Source organism: Heptranchias perlo, chromosome 29, assembly GCF_035084215.1.
Source record: "Heptranchias perlo isolate sHepPer1 chromosome 29, sHepPer1.hap1, whole genome shotgun sequence".
NCBI classification, from domain to species: Eukaryota; Metazoa; Chordata; class Chondrichthyes; order Hexanchiformes; family Hexanchidae; genus Heptranchias; species Heptranchias perlo.
The window spans coordinates 10,864,518-10,883,323 of NC_090353.1; the positions used below are offsets into that span (position 1 = coordinate 10,864,518).

General features: G+C 41.5%; 1 protein-coding gene across 2 annotated transcripts in view; it reads left to right on the forward strand.

Annotated features, from left to right (window-relative positions):
- Positions 1–18,806, forward strand: part of kdm4b (lysine (K)-specific demethylase 4B) — a 433,937-nt gene that overhangs the window by 309,035 nt on the left and 106,096 nt on the right. For both annotated transcript variants that reach the window (XM_067968101.1, XM_067968102.1), the window contains one exon: positions 2,589–2,709. In XM_067968101.1, the coding sequence (XP_067824202.1) occupies positions 2,589–2,709 (121 nt within the window). The remainder of the gene's footprint in view (positions 1–2,588; positions 2,710–18,806) is intronic.

Sequence of the window (18,806 nt, forward strand, 5' to 3'; positions counted from 1 at the left end):
ATCCAAATCATTGATATATATTGTGAATAACTGGGGCCCAAGCACTGATCCCTGCGGTATCCCACTAGTCACTGCCTGCCACCCGGAAAAATACCCGTTTATTCCTACTCTCTGTTTCCTGTCTGTCAACCAATTCTCAATCCATGCCAGTATATTCCCCCCAATCCCATGTGCTTTAATTTTGCACACTAACCTCGTGTGTGGTCCTTATCAAAAGTCTTCTGAAAATCCACTGGTTCTCCCCTATCTATTCTACCAGTTATATCCTCAAAAAACTCCAGTAGACTTGCTAAGCATGATTTCCCTTTCATAAACCCATGCTGACTTTGTCCAATCACGTTACTGCCCTCCAAGTGTTCTGTTATCACATCTTTTATAATGGACTGTAGCATTTTCCCCACTATTGATGTTAGACTAACTGGTCTGTAATTCCCTGTTTTTTTCTTTTCTAAATAGTGGGGTTACATTTGCCACCCTCCAATCTGTAGGAACTGTTCCAGAGTCTATAGAATTTTGGAAGATGATCACCAATGCATCCACTACTTCCAGGGCCACTTCCTTTAGTACTCTGGGATGTAGATTATCAGGCCCTGGGGATTTGTCAACCTTTAGCCCCATTAATTTCCCTAGCACTTTTTTTTTACTAATACTGATTTCCTTCAGTTCCTCCCTCTCACTAGGCCCTTGGTTCCGTAACGTTTCTGGGAGGTTATTTGTGTCCTCCTTTGTGAAGACAGAACCAAAGTATGTGTTTAATTGTTCTGCCATTTCTTTGTTCCCCATTATAATTTCCCCCATTTCTGACTGTAAGGGACCTACATTTGTCTTCACTAATCTTTTTCTCTTGACATATTTATAGAAGCTTTTACAGTCAGTTTTTATGCTCCCTGCTAGTTTACTCTCGTACTCTATTTTTCCCCTCTTAATCAATCTCTTTGTCCTCCTTTGCTGAATTCTGAACTGCTCCCAATTCTCAGGCTTGCCGCTTTTTCTGGCAATTTTATATCTCTCCTCTTTGGATCTAATACTATCACTAATTTCTTTTGCAAGCAATGGTTGAGCCACCAAGATATCGGACTGATATCAGGAAATTCTTATTCACACAAAGAATGACCAATGTGGGGAATATATTTCCAGATAGACCAGCGGAGAAAAAACACTTGGAATTAGTTAAACATTTGGATTCTACAGTGGTGGAATTTAGAATCATTCTGGATGGATGAGTTAAGATTGGCTGAATGGCCTTCCTCATGCATTGTATTTTCTGATTTTATAAAACCTGATTTAAACGAAACACTACTGCAGCCAAAATGATTTTGGGCATTGGCACCTTGAGTAGAAAAATATACAATTTTTTTTAAATGAAGGTGTTAATCGGGTTCGTTCCCCAAATAATGTTAGTGTGGTGTTTATTTTCAGTAATCTCACAGCTGGAGAAGAAAAGCACTCAATAGTATTGTAGGGTTGCTGCCAAATACCTGCTATTCAATGACAAGCACATTGTCCTTTCACCTATTCCAGTACCATCTCTGCTGTGCTCAACATGTATACCACATTTTATAGTGAGAAATGTACGAGTGGCCAGGATCTATGTATGCATAATATGGCACATAATGAGAATGTCTGGTCGTAGCTTTTTTGGCATGAACTGAACCTTGTGTGTTCTGGTGACATCCATAATCCCATTTGAGCTTCACTTTTGAGGATAACTGGGAGAAAAGAAAGAAAATCGGGAGGCAAGGCAGGCAGCAAGGTCTTCATAATGTGCTTGTACTCCCTGAAACTGTGGGGTTATTCTGCATCACCTTTATGGTGACTAACTGATGATGCAGAATAATCCCACTGTTTTAAGGAGTACAAGCACATTAGAAAGACTGCATTGTCTCACGATTTTATTTAAGTTATCCTCACGTACTTCATTGTAGCTGTTGTGACACGAGTTAACGAGGTTGTAGTTCTGATAACTTGCACACAAGATTGCTAGTAACCCAAGTTTTCTCCTGTTTGGAAACCTAAACTGCAGTGGTTTGATCAGATGTGTTTGTATTAGAAATGTAGTGGAAATAATCTTTCCGACACATGTCTGAGTATGGCCTTGGGTAAAAGCAGAAACTGTAATGCAACACCTGTGTTGGTTTCTATTTTAGGAACAGTTTGAATTAAGAATTTTTTACATTAATACCAATTAATGAAACCATTTATATGTATCTGGGAATTTTTTTTTAAACGAAGAAACTTGGTAACTAATACTTACATGAAGTGTCATTGTTAAAGAGAGCTGGATAGTCATACTATCTGTTAATGTAGCTGTGGGCATTGGGTGACGATACGACATGACATGGCTTCGCTATAATCATCCCATGGTCAAAATAGCGTGCAACACGCTGTCTGGATTTACCCATGAAAAGTATGCATCTGCCTCAGTACAGAACAGAAATGGAACCATGGGATCTTCCTGGGCTATGTGACTCAGTACCACATCACTAGTGTGTTTAGTTACTGAACCATTGAGCAGAAATCCACGCTTTTTAATTCCTTCATGTCCCATGATTGTTTCAATCTAATTTTGTTTTCTTTATATTTTTCAGTTGCCCCCAGTTTATCCAAAGTTGAAGAAGGAGATTACAAAGAGTCGACGCCATCCGTTCAGCAAACCGCCAGCTAGATCTCCATTGTCGGTTGTCAAACTGGAAACATCCAGTGACGAGGGTGAGTGAACTTGTCTCTGGTTCTCTAATAAGGAAATGGGAACTTCAACGTACCCTATATAACTTGCAGTACTCAATTTAGAAAGTGTTGCTGCTAAGCATAGGTTGCAGTGAAATTGATGTTTAGTTCTTGTTTTTAATTGAAAGTCAAAGGTAAAGAGCCATGAGCCATGGTGCAAGATACTACCATGGTGAATTGAGTAAAAGACAAGGTAAATCGGGAAGTAGTGATTAAAAGACAAAGAAATTGGTAAAGAACGAGTTAGAGTAGGTGACCATGTGAAGAGTTTCAATAAACCAACATGCAGTTATATAACACACTTAATATAGAAGCACTTTACACAGCAGAGAGAAAAGATAAGTAGTAATAAGCAAAAAATAGATGAAGGAACGAATGCTGAGCTGTGGAAAGAAACAACTTACATTGATGTAGCACCTTTCACATCTTCAAATTGTTTCATGGCCAGTTAATTACTTTTGAAATACAGTCGCTGTTTTGTAGACAAATGCAACGGCTAATTTGCACACAGCAGGGTCCCAAAACAACAACTGAATGAATCAGTTAATCTTTTATTGGTGATGTTGCTTTAGGGGAGAATACAACCTTCTGACTGAGAGGTGAGAGTGGCATCAGCTGAGCCAAACTGACACTTTTATGGAAGGAGAGGTTAAGAGGGGTGACTGAAAGCTTGGTCGAAGAGTAGGTTTTTTAAACTGTGGAGAGGCAGGGGAAGTCTAGGGATGGAGTTCGAGAGAGTAGGGCCAAGGCAGCTGATGGCTTTGCCACCAATGGTCAGATGGAGGGAGAGGGGATTTCCACAGAAGATCAGGGTCAAAGGATTGAAAGGTGCAGGATGGGATACAAGGCTGGAGCAGGCAGCAGACATACAGCGGAGCAAGGATAGGGATGGATTTGAAGCCAAAGTCGGGGATTTTAAATTTAGTACATTGAAGGACAGAGAACCAGTGTAGGTCAGTGAGGATGGGGGCTGATGGACAAGTGGAACTTGGTGCAGGATAGGATGCGGGCAGCTATGTTTTGGTCAAGTTGGTGTTTATGAAGGGTGGAGAATGGGAGGCCAGCAAGGTGGCCATTGGAGTCTAAAGGTGACAGAAACATGGATAAGGGTTTTGGCAATGGAGGGCAAAAGAGGGCAGCGGTATGGAGGTGGGAATAAGCAGTCTGATGGCATGAGCGGGGTCAAGGGAAGTGGTGGAGAGTTAGAGCTCAGTCAGGGTGTAGGGAAGAAGAAGAATGTATAGGGTGGCTTAGAAGGAACAAGAGAGAATAATTCAAAGAATCAATGACCATAGTATCGCTGAAATAGAGAGAAAAATGAGAGATTTTTTGCTGGAATGCTTGTGAGGTTAGAGATGAAAGGAAAAGTACAAATCGGACAATAAGCTTTTTTTGTGCCCTGTTAGAGAGATGATACAGCTTCCCCACTCATGGGAGCAGTACTCAAGTTTGGACAAACTGAAGAGTTAAGAATAATGGTTGGGAAAAGAAATATTTGGCATGTAAGCAAACTGAGTTTCTTAGAGGTAGCCTTAGCAGTAGAGGCGATATGGGAATTCCATTTGAGATCAGTGGAGGTAGTGAGGTAAAGTATGTTGATGGATGAAGCAGGTCTAAAGGTGGAGGCACCAAAGGCAAGAGGTAGTAGCTGTCAGATTTGTAAAAGTTATGAAGAAACTGTGGGGCAATATTCAACTTAGGCTGGGACACAAAACAGGCGGCAGTGGATTGGCTCCCCGTTATACACCCCACCATTGACTTCAGTAGAAAGGAAGGTCGGGCAGGGTGTATAACAGGCGACCGGCCGATCCATTGCCACCCATTGTGCCCCCGCCAAAGTTGAATTTTACCCCCTATGTCTCAATTATTGACGGAATCAAGATTTTCATTGGCCCATTGAAAGGCATCTGAATCGAGATTTAATGGTTCAGCCTTTGCACTGCAAGAGGACTGGAAGTTGTGAGTATTGAGGATAGAAGGAAGCTGATGAATGCGGAGTTGAATCTCCAGCAAAAGAGTGGGTAGCAAATTGTATCATAGTCAGTAATCTCACAATTCGAATAGCCGTACTGAAAACTGATCACAAATTACAATGGATTAATGCTATCCTCAGGGCATTTCATTCAAGCCAGTGCCCAAAGTGCTGATTTCCTCATTATTGCTATTAGTGCCACGGGTTGTACAGTTAAGAGCAGTGTAGATATAAAGTATTTTCTACATTCGGGAAGGTTATGAAGAATGGATGTAAAGTATGTGCTGATTTAATTACAGATAATCTGTTTTAAATAATAGGATATTTTAAGGATTATGCAACGAATTGCAAAATCAGAGCATTACTCCCGGCAAACATTGGCAGTTGATGAACTAATGAACCTCAAAAGTATAAGCTAAAATTAAAATGTCAGAACAGTATTGTTCAGTTCTCACGTAAAGGTGCGCTTGATGGACAGTCTTTCATTCACAAAACAATTAACATTTGGGTTTCTTTGCCTTATAAACCAAGGTGCCCCAGAGGTGACATTGCATTACAAGAGTTTAGAAGTATAAAGGACTGTAGGCGAGTGATTGACTAATAAGCACTTTTTGCACACTTGACAAAGCATCTAGAGTGCACCCTCAGTGGGTGCGATTTTATTACATGAGGGCAGTCGGACACAACACAGATGTAGGCTGTTACTGGTGGTGAACTACATTTGGCTGAGTGCAATTAAACTGATTAATTTCCTGGACTGCAAAGATATCAGGTTTATTGCCTCTGCATTTGTAAAGTTATGGACATCCCAATAGAATTGTACAGCAGGTAATCGTGCCTTGCACTGGTTTCTTGAGGTAGCAGTTGAGATGGGAAGCTTGTCAACTCAAAAAAAAAGTTCTCCAGATAATCACACCACAATTTCTAACTTTAGACATCATGCAGCTTGTGATTCATTGGCATGTGTGATGGAAATGTCAGCTTTCTAGTCTTCATCATTTGTAATTTACCAATGCAGAGGAGAGGATTTTCAGTACATGGCTTTTTTCCCTCTCAGTCAACTGGTTGGTGACCTTTTGCTTTAAAGCCTGACTATTGCCGTGTTAAAGTTGACCTTTAGAAGAGTTGCACAGCTGTAGCAGTGCTGGCATGAGCGTGTACGGGGGTGGAGTGAAGTGGACTACCTGCTGTCACACATGGAGACTCCTATCTTTGCTCTCTGTTTTACTTTGTCTCAACTTTGTTCTCTTTTTCTGTTTATTAGGTCCCTGTTATACTAATTTACCGATTGCCTTACATTTTTCCTGTTTAAGGTGATTAAAGGGGTTGATAGGGTAGATGGAGAGGAACTATTTGCTCTGGTGGGGGAGTTCAGAACAAGGGGGCATAACCTTAAAATTAGACTTAGGCCGTTCAGGAGTGATATCAGGAAGCACTTCTTCACACAAAGGGTAGTGAAAATCTGGAATTCTCTTCCCCCAAAAGGCTGTTGAGGCTAGGGGTCAATTGAAAATTTCAAAACTGAGTTTGATAGATTTTTTTTATTGGGCAAGGGTATTAAGGGTTACTGAACCAAGGAGAGTAAATGGAGTTAAGATACAGATCAGCTATGATCTAATTGGGTATACAGGCTCGAGGAGCTGAATACTTCTGTTCCTATGCTGATTATTCAATTTCCTTTTTAAACCCAACTTGATTTTGTTATTTTCATAGGTTGTTCGCTCACTCATGTAGACATTTCCACAATACTGTCACTATTGAAACATTATAAAACTTTTTAACTACCACTATTAGAATGCCATGTTATGCAAATAAAATAGAAATCAAAAGTATTCAAATAAAGTCTCGAAAATGACAAAGGGTAATCAAAATTAATGGCAATATGATACTTTCAATTACTTACACTATGGTAAGTTTTCAAGCAGTTCTTGAATTTGACTTTCCCTTTGAATTCTTCCAGTGCTGTACACTATCCCTGGTTGGAAACGTGCTCCTAGCCTTCTGTCTCTGGCCTCTCTTAAGCACCTTTCCATAACAGCTGAGATCATAAATTTATGTGTGTGCAAAACTGGGCATAGCCCCAAATCTTACTGTCTTGGCACAATGCTTTAGAGCTCCATTATACTGTTACCATGCAGCCTCTACTTTCACACCATTTCTTTACTCCATTCATGGCAATTCATAGTACAAACAGAGAGATGGAAAAACAAAGTCTAAGTGAGTCCATTAGGTCCCAGTGTAAATGCTTGGAAAAGCTTAGTAACATTGTGGTTAAGAAGCTCACTCTCTGCTCTTTGGTTTAACCTCTTCGGATCAGATTCCAGAGGCGGGCAGCTATTGTGTGAAGCGGAGTGACTCGCACCATGAGCTTGGGAAGTGGATATAAATTTGAAAAGTGACAGCCCATCATTTCTGTCTCCTAATTTAGAGAAGTCTGCCCTGGAGTTCAGTACACCCCACCCTTCTATTGAGGAGCCATTCTGGAGATGATAGCCCATGAAAGGGATAAAAATGGAAACTAAATAAATCACAAAACAAATAAGTAAGACACACAGCTTATAACAGGGTAGATCTTAGCATCAGCCTTTGAGTAGCACTTTCTTTATGTATTCTAACAGTAACAATAAAGGTCGCAGTCATTTGAAAAGGGTTTGATGGAACGAACAGTAAGAGAAAAAGTTTAATTTGAATTTAATGTGTTCTGTTGTGACTGCTGTCCTCCTAATGCAATAACAGTTCAGTTCAGTTTGCTTCACTTACTTGTCAGATAATGGAGCTGTCCTTGTAGCTCCCTTGTGGTGTTTGTCAGTAATCTTGATGGATTTTTATACATGAACTAAAGAGATGATAGATGCCTTGAGGGAGCGATGGGTTCATTAAAGCAGTAATGTAGACTGAATACTCCTGGCTGGAATCCTGTTTGCAATTTCATTCTCTTCGTTGGGATTTATTTGTTACATTTAAAAGACGAGTTACTCACCAAGTTATCTGTTTACTTCTCTCTCTCTCTCAAATTCACACAAAACTATTGAAATGTCAATGGATGTGTAGCATCTACATTTGGAGCTTTAACCCTCTCCCATGCCACCACTCTATCAACACAGCTTCCCTGCCTTCTGAAACACATGGTGCTATTGCACTTCATATCTCATGAAAGGGTGGAATTCGGCTCAGCTTTTGGTCTGGACTGCTGTTTTCTGTTGAACTGATAAATCTGCTTTTCTCAGTGGTGCTATTTAATGTGGGCATCCTGATTAAAATGAGGACAACTGGGGGGTAATTTGCAGCTTCATATCACTGTCGACTTTGAGTAACTAGAAGTTTTCTAAATGTCTGGCAGCATGATGCACGATAAAACAGTATTTCACAGTGGAAGAGACAGAATTGTGTTATTTTTAAATGAAAAATTACAGTGATATGCTTACTGAATATTTGTGGGGTTGCTGCCTTGGACTGCTCAGAATAAGAGAGTTGTTAATTGTACAGCGTCAGTGCAATATCTAGGAGGGGTTGGAAAACAAGAGCGGAGCAATAGAAAGGCGCCAGAATTTTGAATGTTTTATCACACACGAAAATGCATGGATATTAATGAGATTTTCCACGATTCCTAAGAAGCATATTTCAAGAATTTTCCTTATATGGACTTCACATAAGATTGTCACAAGGCAATAACAAATTGGGGGTTCATCTTATTAATGACTTCTAGCATTCTGTGAAATTCTTTGTAATAAAGTTCCTGTCAAAATTGAGAACACAGTTCAAGGATCATATTAATGCATTACTGACTTGGAACACATGCCTGTCTGGTTTATGTTTTAGAATACACACAACTTAGTGGTTTTTTACTGTTCACCTAAGTCCACAGTAAATAGTGATATAGTTTCAAGTGGACACCAAGCTCCAGTGATTGCACCGTATGATTTAAACTGAAGAAATGTACCATATGGTTAATACTGCAGTCTTACTGTACCACATGATTTATACTGCAGTGCTATTGAGTTTTATTTGACAGCATGTTACAGGGAAATAGCAGACTTCGTAAATATATTGAACACATTTTTGTTCCTGACTTGTATCACATAAAATGGGTTCCAGAGTAAGGCCATGTTCCCTACTGACAATTATAATACATATTACTGTGTACCAGTTTGGTTCAGTGTTATACAAACCCCAAGATAGCTCCCACATCTGCTAAAAGATGGTGTACATGCATAACAAAGATATATAAATTGGTATTCTTGTTGGCACAAAGCACAGCATGTCAGTGTATTGTTGCTAGGAAATGGATAAGGTACGGATTCTTTAACTCCCACCCCCACAGAAAAAAACATTCCCAATACATATGCTTCCTGGCGACAGAGGCCATCTGGACAGGGAGCCACCCAAAATAGCAATGGTCCATTGCAGCATGAATTAATCCACCGTGTTCTCTCCTCTCCTGAAGGCACTGACTTAATTGGTGGTTCCACTGGTGCACTCTTGGCCATGCTTTTAATGTTGGGTGTCAGATGACTATTCAAACATTCGTCACCATATTAAGGCCCACTGCTGTCCTCCCCCAACAAGTGGATTATACAGCAGGTGATTGGGAAGGAACCTTGATTAAAAAATCCCCCCTCAATAACCTCCCGTCACCCCAGCTGAGATCACCTAATTCAGCACAGACCAAGAATCAAACCTAGGGCTTCCCTTGCTTATGTAGCCCAGTGCCACACCCAATGGAATATTAACTCACTGAGCTGGAGGAACTGCAGCCTAGTTTTTTTTCATCATTTGATTAGTGGTTCAAGATGTATTTTGCCTCTTGGTAATTCCATTCCCCCACCTGGCATAGAGTATTGTCCATTTTTGCACTAGATTGGGGTTGGAAATTTACAATCATGAATATATGAACATGATGGACAGGAAAAGACTAGCTGGCCCATCAAGCCTGTCCCATGCAATCATGTTGCAATTAAGCATAGTGACCCCCAAACTCTTCCCATTCACCAGCAACCATGTAATGTCCTTGGCGAGGCTAAAAAAAAAACAGATTACAAAAACCTTGGGGAGAAAAGAATCATAGGAACTATTTTGTTAGTTTTGACTTCCAGCAAGGATGTATGTGAATATGGTGTAACCATGGTAAGCAACATGACTTACAGGGATCTCTAGGAAGTTTTGAAGGTGCCTTTCAGTAGATTTCTAATCTCCTGACTTGCTCCTTACAAATCACACAGATCTCAGACTAGAACCTTCTGGCCTCTATCAGTTGTGTCAAACAAATAGAAAGAGAGAATGTACAATTATATTGTGCCTGTCATGAGCTCAAGACGTCTCAAAATGCTTCATCACCACTTAAGTACTTTTGAAGTGTAGTCACTGTTGTAATGTGGGAAACACGGCAGACTATTTGCAGACAGCAAGGTCCCACAAATAAGAACGAAATAAATGAGCAGGTAGTCTGTTTTTAGTGGTGTTGGTTGAAGGATAAATGTTGGCCAGGACATTGGGGAGATCTCCCCTGCTCGTCTTTGAATAGTGCCATGGGACCTTTTATGCCCACCTGAGAAGGCAGATTGGGGCCTCAGTTTAACGTCTCATTCAAAAGACGACACCTGTGACAGTGCAGCACTCCCTCAGTACTGCACTGAAGTAGCAGCCTAAATTACGTGCTCAAGTCTCTGGAGTGGGGCTTGAACCTTCAAACCTTCCTGGCTCAGAGGCAAGAGTGCTACCACTGAGCTAAGGCTGACACCTGACATGCAGTTGAAGAAGGCTGTTCACCCCATCTTAATTCATCCATCAATCAAAACCTTTAGATGCTCATCACAGAATCCATCTTAGTCTTAAATATTTCCTGAGATTATCTCCTCCACTCTCCTAGCATTAAGTCTATTCTAAATGTTAATCACTCTTTACATCAAGAACTTCCCGACATTGGTTCTAAGTCTGCCATTCACAAGTTTGAACCTGTGACCCCTCGTCCTAAATTCTTATCCTACCTTGAAGCAGAGCTCCAGATTTAACTTTATACCGCATTATACCTTCTATATACCCTAGTAAGGTCCACTCATTGCCTTCTTTTGAGGTTGAAGAACCCAGGTTTCTCCCATCTTTCCATGTAACACAAGGGGTCAGCCTCGTGACTGTTCTCTGCTTCATCTCCAGGCCTCGTGTCTCAGTGACCAAAACTGGTCACAGTACTCAAAATGTGGTCTGATCAGAGCTCCCTATAGTTTTAGCATGGCACACTGACTCATAACACTTCTGATTTAGCAATTTAGTTCAGCATTTTATTTGCTTTATTGACTGTTTGTTTCACAGTGACTGTTTCATGTTAAGGTATCAAATCTAATAACACCCTGAGATCTCTTTCAACTTCACTCAGTTAGTTTGATATAATTCAGGGAGCATATACGTCTTTTTTTTTCCCCAGTGTGTTGCTACATTAGATTTGTGTATGTTGAATTTTATTTGCTACTGTTATGACCATTTACAAATTTCATGTAGGTGCTCAAATTTGACTAATTTGCATCAAGTTTCTGAATCTAAATCTTTGAAATGTTTAATACTGTTCCCTGAGATAAGAATAATTGAAAGGACATAGTGTACTGCAAAAAAAGCCCTAATAAATCAAAGTTCTTCATTTAATTTTTACTTGGGCCACATTTTCCTATTTTCTATCCCTCTGAGGATTTGACAACCACTTTGAACCTGTCGATGTACGACATTCGACAGGATGAAAAGGTGTGCCATAGCCAATCAGCATCTAACATTTTTTTAAAAATTAATTAACAATCCTGCTTAGAACCTGTTGCACTGTCACTTCTGGGATTAATTTTAAGAAATATCAGCAAACTTAGTCCTCACAGTAGAGGAGGAGCGTCCAATTCGTTGCGCGTTTGGTGTCTCCTCCTTTATACAGTTTTATTTTCCACTGTTGTATTCGAACTTCTATGAGGTCATGAAATGCATAGCTCTGTCCAGGCTTCTGCCAGTATCATCTGATCAACAAAAGGCTGATATTTTCCTTCCAGAAATTATTGGAATGTTTTAGCCTGCTCCCTGTCCCTTCCATACCAGAAATGTTAAGTGTAGTGATGCCAAACACACATAATTTGACATGGCCTAAAGCTGCATTACATAATGGTGTCACAATAGTGATGGTGGCTAATTCCCTTTTATACTGACAGAAAGGAATATGAGCCTACAGTAAGACTACTCTGAATTAACTGTTTGGCAAGAGGAATTAGCCTCAAGATGGAAGGATGAAATGAACACACTTGGAAATCTCTGCAGTATAATATCAACATTAGAGTTTGGGCTGGCCAGATGTGACACAATGACCTTATCCCACACTGAAAAAGATATAAAGAGAGAAGGCATTGAAGCATAGGAACAGGAGTAGGCTATTCAACCTCTCGAGCCTGTCCACCATTCAGTTAGATCATGGCTGATCTGTAACTTAACTCCATCTAACTGGCTTGGTTCCGTAACCCTTAATACCCTTGCCTAACAAAAATCTATTAATCTCTGTTTTGAAATTTTCAATTGACCAAGCCTCAACAGCTTTTTGGGGATGAGTGTTCCAGATTTCCACTACACTTTGTGTGAAGAAATGGTTCCTGGCAATCCCCCTGGGCGGCCTAGCTCTAATTTTAAGGTTATGCCCCCTTGTTCTGGACTCCCCCTCCAGAGGAAATAGTTTCTCGCCATATACCCTATCAAATCCTTCAATCATCTTAAATATCTCAATTGGATCATCCCTTAATCTTCTATATTCAAGGGAAAACCAACCTAGTCCATGCGACCTGTGCTCATAATTTAACCCTTTTAGCCCCGATATCATTCAGGTGAATCTGCGCTGCACCCCTTCCAAGGCCAATATATCCTTCGGTGAACAGAACTGAATGCAGTACTCCAAATGGGGTCTAACCAGAGCTCTGTTCAGCTGTAACATAACTTTCATCCCTTCGTATTCCAGCCCCCTTGAGATAAAGACCAACATTCCATTAGAGTTTTTAATTATTTTTTGTACCTGTCCACTAGCTTTTAGTGTTTTCTCTACTTGGACCCCTAAATCTCTCTTCGTCCACAGTTCCTAGCTTCTCGCCATTTAGAAAATACTCTGATCTATCTTTCTTAGGTCCAAAGTGGATGACTTCACACTTTCCCACACTGAACTCCATCTGCCACGGTTTTGCCCACTCACTTAATCTATCACTGTTCCTTTGCAACTTTCTGCTCCCATCAACACTGTTTACTGTGCTGCCTAACTTGGTGTCATCAGCAAACTTAGATATGTGGTTCTCTATTCCTTCATCCAAGTCATTTATCAATATAGTGAAAAGCTGAGGCCTCAGTACAGATCCCTGGAGCACTGGTATGTGGTGTCACATAGGGTTTCTTTGGCTTTCCAGTCAGGGTGGCATTGTTGTAGAGAGGTGCAGAGCAGAGAAGTCGATCACTTCCCCACAGGCAGCGAGTCATCTTTGAGCTGTTTTTCTGCGTCTACTGAAGATCATTTCAGAGAGGAATCGGCCTGGGCCTGGGAGTAGATGGCCCCCCTACCATCTTGGCTGCAGGCTCTCCATAAGATAGGGAGTAAAATTGATAAAGGGGACATTAAAGGGTAAATATAGTATAAAAGTAGCAGAGACACCCCCCCCCCAGAAATGTTCTAAAATCTGCTGGTTTAGGAAATGATAGATAGTTGGTTTATTATCTCAAGATGCAACTTAATAAATTTTGATAAGATTTTGGTTGTATGGATATAAAATTATTGTAATAAAAGCCTTCAGTGGATGAGGAACTTGTTGGATTTACAGGCAACGTAGGACTGCTTAAGAATGAGCTGTTTATTAGTATGTTTGTATGGAGCCAGGCCAAACCGGATGGTTCTACTTGGCAGCGCAGGTAAAAGATAAACTTTACTCAAAATTGCCGTGGTAGACACTTGAGTGCACATCTCAGATTTGTATGAATAAACCATTCTTTCAAGAGGGGATTAAAATTAGGATTTAACTGCACGACAACCTGTTGCAGCAATTGCAATAATCAGAGCAGTCAGTGTGCCATTGTTACTGGTTACCATGATGCAGTTTATAGACCACAAACTACAAGACATCATTAAAGTAACTTGTGAAAGAAAAAGGCCAAAAAACAGATTGCAACTTCTGGCTGTATGATTTGCTGCAGACTGCAAAGTATTGACCTTGTGATTACATGACAGACAGAGCCTGCTAAGTGTTCCAATGTTTCATTGAATACATGAATATTTGACTTTTTATTTCAACAAAAAGTGCATAAACCCTTTGAAGTCTGAAGGGCTTTTTTATTTTTCCTTTAGTTTGAGAAACCTTTTTTTCTTCACGTTGCTCTCTCCTGTGTTGCATCAGGTTGCTGTAGCTCTATGCAGATTGTTTGAATGGCTTTTTCTCCAATGCTAAACCTGTTACCCTGCCTTTTCTCCAGCCCTCCCCCAGTTACCAGTTATTTGCTGATAAATCAGAGGAGCAAATTCATTTTGCCCCATGTATTTATTGTGGTTCAGTTACAGGCACATGCTGCAAATAGTGGTGGCAAGGCTACTTGTTTGAAGAATGAAGCAGTGGATCCATCTCGGGATATGGGAGGAGGGTTGAAAAAGAAACTGATGTATGGGAGGAAGACGCATGATTCTACCATCACCATTGTTATAATTAGAGAAATGTCGTGCTATCGAACCTGACAATTATGATGAGGGAATCAGTTTTTTTTACACTGAACTAACTAGATGGAAACTATTACAGATGATAGGCTATGAGTCTAGAAGTGATGTGATAATTATATAACAGTGACTCAACCACACATGATTGACAAAGCCAAACTATATGCGTTTCAACAGTGGTTGATAGGTTACAGAAATATATTGCACATATTTAGTATGCTATTTATGGAACGACTTTCCATCCCCGGGGGTTGTGTTTATGTAATATGTGTATCCAAACCCGTGAACAATAATATTTATTCAATAGAGAAAGTGGCTGACAGAGTGCATTTTACTACATTTGCATATTATGTTTGTACCCATCAGTATATTGTTAAATCTTAGGTCATTAACTAATACTTAGTAACACAGTGCTGATTTTTTTAAAAACCTAGCCCCTATCCTATTTGTCCCCTGTCCTTGTCCTGCCAGTACTTTTGGTTGTTTCCTTGGGTCTTGTCTTGCATGTTACCTGCAAGGAACTTCTGAAAAACAAAAGTTGCATAACAAAAGAAAGATTGAACGATGTACACATAATGTTGCTAATTCACACACAAGCTGGTACAAAGTGTCTCTCTCAGCTCCTTTTTTTGAATAACTCCTAAAAGGAAAGTAATGTGAATTAAAAACAGAAAATGCTGGAAACACTCAGCAGGTCAGGCAGCATGTGTGGATAGAGGAAGCTAGAGTTAACGTTTCAGGTCGATGACCTTTTGTCAGAACCATGTAATTTGAGTCTTATTGAAATCACTTGAACTTCTAAGGGGCAAGATGTACAGGGGCTAAAATTACCCTGTTAATTTGATACTGCAAACCTATACTGAAAGTCTGGGCTGAAATTTTGAATAAATGGAGCACACCCAAGAGATGGGTTTATTCCAAACTTATACGGCTAGAGGGATTAAATTACTTTTTTTTTATTGCTTCCTTTTGCTGATTTGATTCCTGTTTGGTGCTATAAGCTCTAGGGTCACGCACTCTAATCCTTTACAAATGGGCCCATACCCGTGACTATTCCACATTAAAACCAAAAAGAAATTGAATTCCTAAAAATCCTTTGCAGTTAAAGCATCGAGGAGCCAGTTTGAAATCTAGAGGTGACCACTTTATATGTGTCTGCTGAGAAAACTCCGGGCCTGTTGACTTGCCACACCAGATGCAGGCAGACATTTGCCGAGGAGCTCCATCGGCAATCAAAGCAATTAAGGTTGGTTTGGAGACAGACTGTCAGTGTTGTAGTCAGGCTCCCCATGGTTTTGCTTTAGAAGACAGTTATTGATTCAAGGATCATGACTTCCAATTACCTGCCTTCAAAGTCACTTTGAGCAGGTCAGCAGTAGCTGTCATTCCCAGCTTCTCAGGGTGGCTGAAACTCTCACGTATCTTTAAGCCGATTACCAGTGTGTGAAAAAGGGCTTCACGTAAGCAGCCTTTCTCAGCATTCAACTGGCAGGTCATCCTAGTTTAGCCAGGAAAATAACCGTTCAGAGACTGCAGTTGGCATCTCTTTCACCATTAAAATATCGGACATGATACGTATTCACTTTAAAAACTTCATACAGTATACTTTTTAGCTCCGACATCACTACCTGTTTTATTACATGTTCACCTATTCCATGCTATGTATAAAAGCAAGAAAAAAATAAACTGTCAATATATTTCATACTGAGTAACAAACTACCATCAGTGAGTTTAGGTTTAATTTAGGCTCTGGGTCTGCTGATGTCAAACAAAAGCAATTGAACACTAGAACCTTCAGATTACAGCCTTGTAACTTGACTGCCGACTGTCATTTATATATAAATCGCAATAATATATAAGCAAATGATGGCTTTCAATATTTGGAAGGAATTCTACTGATGTAGTCAGCTGAACCTGATCCTGTCCTCACCCACATTCATGCGCACACAGTTTCCAGCAGAGGTTATTGGATAGTGATCAGGAGTGGAAACCCTTGGCTGATGTTTGTACTTTCAGTCTCTCACGCTTTCGAACAAGTGCTCTCTCTCTGTACCTCTCTCTCTCTCTGTACCTCTCTCTCTCTGTACCTCTCTCTCTCTCTCTCTCTGTACCTCTCTCTCTCTCTCTCTCTGTACCTCTCTCTCTCTCTCTCTGTACCTCTCTCTCTCTCTCTGTACCTCTCTCTCTCTCTCTGTACCTCTCTCTCTCTCTGTACCTCTCTCTCTCTCTGTACCTCTCTCTCTCTCTATCTCTGTATCTCTCTCTCTCTCTGTATCTCTCTCTCTCTCTCTGTATCTCTCTCTCTCTCTCTCTCTCTCTCTCTCTCTCTCTCTGTACCTTTCTCTCTCTCTCTCTCTCTCTCTCTGTACCTCTCTCTCTCTCTCTCTGTACCTCTCTCTCTCTGTATCTCTCTCTCTCTCTCTCTCTCTGTACCTCTCTCTATCTATCTATCTATCTATCTATCTATCTATCTCTCTCTCTCTCTCTCTCTCTCTCTCTCTCTCTCTGTCTCTCTGTCTCTCTGTCTCTCTGTCTCTCTCTCTCTCTCTGTATCTCTCTCTCTCTCTCCCTGTACCTCTCTCTCTCTACCTCTCTCTCTCTCTCTGTACCTCTCTCTCTCTCTCTGTACCTCTCTCTCTCTCTCTGTACCTCTCTCTCTCTCTGTACCTCTCTCTTTCTCTCTCTCTATCTCTCTCTTTCTCTCTCTCTGTATCTCTCTCTCTCTCTCTCTCTGTACCTCTCTCTCTCTCTATCTATCTATCTATCTATCTATCTATCTATCTATCTATCTCTCTCTCTGTCTCTCTGTATCTCTCTCTCTCTCTCTCTGTATCTCTCTCTCTCTCTCTCTGTATCTCTCTCTCTCTCTCTGTATCTCTCTCTTTCTCTCTCTCTGTATCTCTCTCTCTCTCTCTCTGTCCCTCTCTATCTATCTATCTATCTATCTATCTATCTCTCTATCTCTGTCTCTCTGTATCTCTCTCTCTCTCTCTCTGTATCTCTCTCTCTCTCTCTCTGTACCTCTCTCTCTCTACCTCCCTCTCTCTCTCTACCTCCCTCTCTCTCTCTGTACCTCTCTCTCTCTCTCTCTCTCTCTGTACCTCTCTCTCTCTCTCTCTCTCTCTGTACCTCTCTCTCTCTCTCTCTCTCTCTCTCTGTACCTCTCTCTCTCTCTCTCTGTACCTCTCTCTCTCTCTCTCTCTCTGTACCTCTCTCTTTCTCTCTCTCTCTCTCTCTGTCTCTCTCTCTCTGTACCTCTCTCTGTACCTCTCTCTCTCTGTACCTCTCTCTCTCTGTACCTCTCTCTCTCTGTACCTCTCTCTCTCTGTACCTCTCTCTCTCTGTCCCTCTCTCTGTCCCTCTCTCTCTCTGTCCCTCTCTCTCTCTGTCCCTCTCTCTCTCTGTCCCTCTCTCTCTCTGTCCCTCTCTCTCTCTGTCCCTCTCTCTCTCTCTGTCCCTCTCTCTCTCTCTGTCCCTCTCTCTCTCTCTGTCCCTCTCTCTCTCTCTCTGTCCCTCTCTCTCTCTCTGTCCCTCTCTCTCTCTCTGTCCCTCTCTCTCTCTCTGTCCCTCTCTCTCTCTCTCTGTCCCTCTCTCTCTCTCTGTCCCTCTCTCTCTCTCTGTACCTCTCTCTCTCTCTGTACCTCTCTCTCTCTCTCTGTACCTCTCTCTCTCTCTCTGTACCTCTCTCTCTCTCTGTACCTCTCTCTCTCTCTGTACCTCTCTCTCTCTCTGTACCTCTCTCTCTCTCTGTACCTCTCTCTCTCTCTCTCTGTACCTCTCTGTCTCTGTACCTCTCTCTCTCTCTGTACCTCTCTCTCTCTCTGTACCCCTCTCTCTCTCTCTGCACCCCTCTCTCTCTCTCTCTGTACCCCTCTCTCTCTCTCTCTGTACCCCTCTCTCTCTCTGTACCCCTCTCTCTCTCTGTACCCCTCTCTCTCTCTGTACCCCTCTCTCTCTCTGTACCCCTCTCTCTCTCTGTACCCCTCTCTCTCTCTGTACCCCTCTCTCTCTCTGTACCCCTCTCTCTCTCTGTACCCCTCTCTCTCTCTGTACCCCTCTCTCTCTCTCTGTACCCCTCTCTCTCTCTGTACCCCTCTCTCTCTCTGTACCCCTCTTTCTCTCTCTGTACCCCTCTTTCTCTCTCTGTACCCCTCTCTCTCTCTCTGTACCCCTCTCTCTCTCTCTGTACCCCTCTCTCTCTCTCTGTACCCCTCTCTCTCTCTCTGTACCCCTCTCTCTCTCTCTGTACCCCTCTCTCTCTCTCTGTACCCCTCTCTCTCTCTCTGTACCCCTCTCTCTCTCTGTACCCCTCTCTCTCTCTCTGTACCCCTCTCTCTCTCTCTGTACCCCTCTCTCTCTCTGTACCCCTCTCTCTCTCCTCTCTCTCTCTGTCCCTCTCTCTCTCTCTGTACCTCT